General features: G+C 46.0%; 1 protein-coding gene across 1 annotated transcript; it reads right to left on the minus strand.

Annotated features, from left to right (window-relative positions):
- Positions 1-503: 503 nt before the first annotated feature.
- SARC_05852 (hypothetical protein) lies at positions 504-6691 on the minus strand (the record flags this gene model as incomplete). Its single annotated transcript, XM_014300274.1, has 9 exons — positions 504-623; positions 1038-1160; positions 1867-2060; positions 2606-2757; positions 3428-3692; positions 4406-4547; positions 4931-5049; positions 5672-5806; positions 6418-6691. 9 exons carry the CDS (start codon positions 6689-6691, stop codon positions 504-506), a joined length of 1524 nt encoding a protein of 507 aa, XP_014155749.1.
- Positions 6692-8328: the final 1637 nt, after the last annotated feature.

The raw sequence follows: 8328 nt of genomic DNA on the forward strand, positions 1-8328 counted from the left end.
CACTCACATCGTCAGATATGTCTCATGCACTGGATAGTGTTGGACCCCAGTGACACAAGACACCACCCATGCGATGAGTCACCGCTCAACCAACACCACACTTACACACACTGCAGTTACAGCTACTGTCACCAACCCAACACCACCCACTCCCCACTCAACGGTACTAGGCTTTCAAGGAACAGTAGCAACACAAGACTACCCCAGCGTAAAGCTAACGATATAAGGTTAACACCATCAGTCCACTAACACGCTAGCAACACAACAAAACCCTATTGATATATTCCACACCAGTACCTTGATATATAATACACAACACCATTTGTATATAACACACAACACGCTTGATATATAACACACAACACGCTTGATATATAATACACAGCACCATTTGTATATAGCACACATCCCGCTTGATTTACAATACACAACACTCTTATATATAACACACAACACGCTTGATATATAACACACAACACCCTTGATATAGAGCGTAAATAGACTCACTTGAGTGGGTGCTGTAGCACAGACACCATCAGCTCAGTCGCCAGAGCGGACGCCATGAACGAAAGACCAGGACGGGTGACTGTGCATTGTTGATCGAGCGTACGATCCTTTGTGGACTACAAACAAAACAAAGGTGGACTATTAAAAAATTGGACTTGGAATGCAATAAAAATGAACCATAAATGTAACAAAAGTGGACTACATATGAATCAAAGTGTACTTTCACATTATTTTGCATACGCGTGGTGGTGGATTGCGAACGGCCCGACTAGTTGAGTGTGCAATATCTTGTGGAATAGAAGTGGAGCAAACTGGACTAATTGAGAGTTCGCCATTTTGTTCACATACATGTGTCAATGGTCTGTTCTCATACATTTGTCAATGGACTGTTCTCATACATTTGTCAATGGACTGTTCTCATACATTTGTTGATGTTTTACTCACATTTATTTGTCATGGTCTGTTCACATACATTTGTCAATGGTTTGTCAATGGGTTGTCAATGGGTTGTCAATGGGTTGTTCACATACATTTGCAGGTGCCACTACGTCGTTACAGAAATAGCAGCCCAGTCTGACATCGTCCTGTGATTTTTGAGTGCCGTGTCTCATCACCATATACTGGTCAAAGCCTAGAGCCGCATTAAGCGCAAGCTGTGTAAAGCGGGACGTGCAGAGGTCAATATCGGTACGAGTGAGGACATACACAGGCACGTGCTCAGACCGACAACACTATGTACGATGATGCGCAATAGACCCAGCAGGGATAGGTATAAGGACGGTTGGAAGGGATAGCGGGATCATGAGTTCAATACCGGATGTGTAATTGCGAGAAGCAGAACAGATGAGATGTATGACGGATTGAGGAAGGGCACTACAGTACAGTCCAATGCAATGCATTGTCTATATTTAGATAACGGGATGGGTGGAGATTAATGACGGGACAGGCGAAGTGAATTGCAGGATGGGCGGAGAAAGGGGCGAGTGAACTATTCAATCAGTGACTGTATTCTTTGGGTTGAGGTTTGGAATAGTACCTGAGATAAGGCACATCCATCCGACACAACTGATCATGGACACAGACAGGCACACACGAGAACATACAACACACACACACGCACACACACACGAACATACAATACACACACATACAAACACACAACACGCACACGCACACACACGAACACACAACACACACACACACAACACACACACAACACGCACACACACGAACACACCCACACAAGACACACACACACAAGACGCAAGACACACAAGACACACACAACACCCACACAGAAACACACCCACACAACACACAACACACACAACACACACGCGTGCAAACCGCTACGCCCACCTTGTTCATGGATTGGCACAGTAGAGTGGGCAGCCACCTGCTCTCTCGCGTGTCCATTAACAAGTACACCACATCGTGAGCGGCTATGAGATCGCTGAGCTTATCCACCGTCTGTCTAATTTCCGCTTCTTCGGACTGAGCCACGGAGTGGCCTGGCATAGGTATGCTCATGTGATGACCCTCTGTGACCATACCTAGTAGGTTGAGGGTGGTGGTGTGACTTGGGTGTGTAGGTACTGTAGGTAGAAGGTGGTGGTGTGACTTGGGTGTGTAGGTGTCGTAGGTAGAGGGTGGTGGTGTGACTTGGGTGTGTAGGTGTTGTAGGTAGAGGGTGGTGGTGTGACTTGGGTGTGTGGTTGTTGTAGGTAGAGGGTGGTGGTGTGACTTGGGTGTGTAGGTGTTGTAGGTAGAGGGTGCTAGGGGGAGGGATATATGTGGCGTCTCGCACACACCCACGTAAACGTATTTATAGATACGTTTGTATATGAAGGTACTAAGCTAACTATGTATAGGTATAGAAGTGAGGTGTATATCAAGTATTTAACATACACGTTCGCATATGAATCTACTAAGCTAGCTATGTATATACCCCATTTGAAACTTTGCCTATATCCAACGAATAATATATTGATAGGGAGTGCTCACACATATGTGTGTCTATAACAATACAAACAATACACACACATCTCAATATGATCCCAACCAACGAAGTGAAGCATAACCAGGGTGACTGACTCACCAGGGAATATCTCGGCCAAATTAGCGGCTGCGGCTATGGCTTTCTCTGTTCCGCCACCAATACAGTCTTTGAATGAGAACAGACTCTGCCTCGCCGGATTCGAGTAAGAGACGTAGCCATTGTCCACAAAGGTAATGTGCCGCACACCCCATCTGTAAGAAGAAGGACCGGAGGTAGGTATAGGTCAAGGTTGAAGTTCTTCATGGTCTTACAAAGCTGGACGCTAGACGGTTGTGAGAAGAAAGGTAAGGGTAAGAGTGTACGCGCATGCGCCAGGAACAGTACACACCTTACATAAGGCGGTTATATGATACGTGGATACCACATCCAGCAATAACAGCATCTGCATAAACACGCCAACAAAAGATAATAAAGCACCAATCTATCTATCCGACATGGTAGTGAAGTGATATCAACGGATAGACAGGTGATTAAGTTTAAAGATTGTCAGCTAAATGCACATATATGTATGTATACAAGATGCATGTATTGCTGGTTTGGGGTGGATAGGTAGCTAAGTGTAGAGGGTGTCAGTAAATGCACATATATACATAAAATATAAGACGCATATATTGCTGATTTGGGTTCTTGTTGCTTGGCAGATAGATTGACAGTCAGGTAGGATGGGAGAGTGCCGGACAAACTACATGTTTGCACAGCTAGACTGGATAGATAGACAGATAGACCAGAAAGCCAATCCTACCCCGGGGTAGGTACACCCACATACACCTACTCCGGGGTAGGTGCACCCACATATACCTACCCCAGGGTAGGTGCACCCACATATACCTACCCAGGGTAGGTGCACCCACAGATACCTACCCCATAAGGCATCTAGCCACATTGCACCCGAGCGTCCCTGCTCCTAGCAGTAAACACTTTGTATCTTTAATCACATCCAAGTCCAACCCAGGCAATATGCGCCACTTCATCAGCGACAGATTCAGATCAATCGCCGACTCGGCCAGCGTTCGGGGGTCCATGCTTGCACCCAAATTCACCACACGAGGGCCTAATTTGCCCTTGACGTTCCGTTCCCACCCTACTATTTTGGGCATTGCCATCTGTACTGCCACCTGGTGGCCAACTGCAGCAATATATTTATGAGCATGTGTCAGTTTAAAGACTTATGTATGTGTAATGGGGTGTAGGTAGATCAATATGCACACAAATATAGATATATATATATATATATATACATATATACATATATATTCAGACACAGACAGACACAGACACAGACATAGACAGTGATATATATGCACACAAATAGATGCACAGTGATATGTTGATGCGAACGTTAGCCCCCATGCGCGCGTGCTTTGGTGTTAGTGCCATATGTACATGTGTGTGGACGTACGCCCTTACCTACCTACGATAGATACCGGGCACTACAGAGATGCTGCCATGTTTCAAAGTACATGAGCAACATTCTCTTTTAACTCTACGTAGGTCCTACATCTCAATATGTGAACAAGACACCAGTGCACGTTTCCCTGTACCTCATTATATACTGTGCTAATACGCTTCTATCCTTCGGACCAACCAGTTGCCATGTCAGGTAAGCATACATCACCTCGTGTCGATATACCACCCAATCCTCCATCTATTGCCCACACACAACAATCCTAAAGGCCGTTACTTGCCTCTCCCGTTGCGTTCTACTAAACCTCATCGCCACAAACTCACACTACAAATACGCGTCCCATCCACGCACACCTTTGTCGTTGCTGCTATCCGCTGTAGAGGTGATGTCTCGGTCAATATCCCCCGCCCCATCCATCGCCGGCAGCCGTAGACGTTTAAACGCAATGCTTCTCTCTGTGCTTGCCTGTCCGTTGCGGAAGTTCTTCCTCAGACACACCACGTCTATCACATCCACTCGCGCATGTGTGTGAAACCGTACTAACGCCAACAGATTACGCAGCGGCCACCCTGGGTGCTGAAGTAAGCAACAAGGACTTAGGTGTGTGTCTAATTACTACTGAGGTGTCTATGAAATGAGAAGTGTAACCCCTGACGCACACAATAGAAGTGTCTACCACGTGATATGTAGCATACCATAGGGTGATCCTATACTGGAGACGTACGGTAATGGTGATGATATGGGTCATACTGAGCAAACGATAGAACTGAGAGGGGGGAAGCCTAAGCAACGAGATACATACATAAAACACACATACATACATCTATACAAAAAACATCTATACATACAACATCTATACATACAACATCTATACATACAACATCCATACATTCAACATCTATGCATAGCCCCTACACCGACTATGCGGAAGTAGCGATAGCATTGCTTAAGAGTCGTACCTGTGGGTGTGTGGATGGGTCCAAAAACCCTACGGTCAGTCTGCGGTTGGGTTTGTCCACAGCCGCCTCCCAGGCCTTGAGTTCAACTACTTCACCGTCAGCATCCGGATCCAATCCGTCTGTGCAAGTGTGCGTGTACGTGTATGGGTAGGTACATAACAAATCACTTGAGCCATTGTTTGCAATCGGCGTATGTCTACGTATTAAGCTGGGTCATTAAGTGCTACGTTTTGATGACCACAGCTCAGAGGTTTCTGCACAGGTCCGTTCTGATGTGTGGGTTGCAATCGAGCGCAGGTATTTCTGCAACACAAGTGTATGTACGTATAGAAGACGTCGGCATCGATTAGGGGTTTAAACCCTAAACCGTTAAAACCTTGAAAACTCTAAAACCCAACCCTGTGTACGTAGAGAAGGCGTCGGCATCGATTAGGGGGTTTTAACCGTAAAACCTAACCCTGTGCACGATGGATCCAAGTCAACAACATCATGGTCACGAATACACATTTTGAGTCACCATCCTTTATAGAAAAAATTCAAAGGGGTAGTGCCCGACACAATCCTGCACTCAGTCTAACAAGAACTCTTGGACCGACAACCGCTATCTATATGGGCAATACCACATACTCAAACATAACATCATCCGATCTTAACAAACACACAGTACAATGCACTACAGATACACATGAGACAACAGCTACCTGTGTCATGTAATATATATACATATAAGACCATACCTACCTGTGTCCACAATGCAGAAGAAGGCGGGTCTCCCTTGGCGCACATGTGTGGCCAACATGTGGTCTACGTACGTCTGTGATCTGTGGGCACTCAGTGGAATCCCTGGCCTGTCCATCTCATACTTCAGCGACAGAGCTAAGATTGCACGCAGCGTATGGTGAGTAAATGATATGTACTTGAATACTTCGTTTTAATTCAGAAGAAAATTCAAATTATATATATATATATATATATATCTATATGTGTGCGTGTGTGTGTTTTTGTGCATATATAGGAACATTTGCACGGTATAAATGTGGGTGAGGCATATGTGGCGTTTGGTGTGCATGTGATGCAAGGTGGACGATGTGACCATCGTATCAGCGAAGATTCATGCCATGAGCCCAATAACCGACAGTTCTCGTAAATACGAATAGAGTTTTGCAACGAACTCTGCGTAATAGCGCGTTGCCATGGCGACAGAGATCAGCTAACGTTAATAGAAGTCAAGAGGTACTAATATTAGAGGTCCTTATAGCCAGTTACACACTCCGTTAACGTTTATAACTGATGGGGTCTTTACATGTGCACGACGGCTGGTACGAGAGTCCTCAACGACCAAACCACCCACAGTGTATGCACGAAACACATTAAGTGGTGGATGCGCACGCATACCGGAGACTGCAGATACATTGCATCGTGAATTATAAGTGGGTACCTCGTATTGTGAATAGTAGGTACTATGCCTTGTGAATAATAATACCTACCGGGGAAGGCGAACCAGAAGTAGTACAGGAACTTCTTGAGATCGATGTACGCCAGTAGCAGCGAGCGATTGAGCAGCTCAGGGTGCTCTAGTGCACGACCAGAGACTATGTCACGCCACACCTTGTAGCCCTCCGTCTCCAGCAGTTGCTGCTTGTCCACACTCTGAAAGTGGTCCAGCTGGTTCATGAGCTTCAACACACCCTGCACCGGCACTGTGGGGACAAGGGGTGTGTGTGACAGTAACAACGCGAATTGTGAGGTTTGGGTACACATTACGGGTGGTGTGATTAGGACGAGTCTTGGGTGGTACCAATAAACGAGTGGTGCAGATGTCCACAATGGCTCAGCGGACACGAGCATCGCACCGACCTCAGGTGACTGTCTACTGGCCCAAGCAATTGCACCAACGGGACACATTTGGGACTGCAACGGACCCTTGCACGGACACAGGTGCACCAACGGGACACATTTAGGACTGCAACGGACCATTGCACGGACACAGGTGCACCAACAAGACACATTTAGGACTGCAACGGACCCTTTAGCACGGATACAGGTGCACCAACGGGACACATTTAGGACTGCAACGGACCCTTGCACGGACACAGGTGCACCAACAAGACACATTTAGGACTGCAACGGACCCTTTAGCACGGATACAGGTGCACCAACAAGACACATTTAGGACTGCAACGGACCCTTTAGCACGGATACAGGTGCACCAACGGGACACATTTAGGACTGTAACGGACCCTTGCACGGACACAGGTGCACTGCCTGCCGTCACAGGGCAAATATTATATACCACAACATCACGCATTGTGTTTGGAGATGATTCCTTTTTTCACCACACACGAGAGTACAAACTACAGATGCGAGTTTGAGGGGTGATATAGCCATTGACTTGGGAGCTATGGCGGCGGATAGAAGGCATACCACTACCACAACCGATACCTTTACCCCGACAGCACTAACGGGCGCAAGCTACACAGGAACCACTAAGGGCACCTGCAGAACAATAACATCTACACAGATAAAGCAAACAGACAGTACTAGGGTATACAGACGCTACTACGTGCACAGTGTGCAGGTACCTGCATCGAGCGGTAGGCCATCAATCCGACGCATTGGTGTTGGAGGGGCATCGTCTGTGGTGTGAAAGAGAGACTTCAGCAGACAATCAGTCACAATCACGTGCGCACTCGTGAGAAGCATAGCGTGCAACATGCAAGAGCATATATGCACAACAGCACGCTCACACTCTCAGCTGATACACTAGTGACGGGGCATTGGGCATGCAGGAGTATGGGCTGAGGCTACTCTGATGCATTCGATGGTTGGTTTACTATGCGTGTACCCATTTAGCACACGAACAGGGCAATTGTGTAGTGCTTGGGGCCTATTCAATGTGTTTATGCCACACCGATGGGTTGTTTATTTCGACCCGATGCGCGACGAGTTAACTTGAAATCGGCAATCAGAACAGATTTACATTAAATAGGTAAATACATACACATTCAGAAGGACTGGATTCCATACTATCTTGCGATACTGCCGGGAGGTGACAATAGACGGTTTTTATAACCACGTAGGACATGGAATCAGAAAACTTTATACGTTGTGTATTACTGGGCGCTATAGAAATCCCATATGCAAGGCTCCTGCAAATGTGAATATTCACCGCAGCGTGAACGTAGGGGATGAGAATGTGCGCAAAATTTCATATATATATATATATATATATATAAATATAACATACATATACACGCATACACCTATAAAACACACACAAACAATCATACACACACACACAAACACACACATACACACACATATATATATACATATATATACATATGCATTTACAAGCATACTTACACACACACACACACACACACACACACACACAC

The sequence above is a fragment of the Sphaeroforma arctica genome, assembly GCF_001186125.1.
Source record: "Sphaeroforma arctica JP610 unplaced genomic scaffold supercont1.392, whole genome shotgun sequence".
In the NCBI taxonomy this organism is placed as follows: domain Eukaryota; class Ichthyosporea; order Ichthyophonida; genus Sphaeroforma; species Sphaeroforma arctica.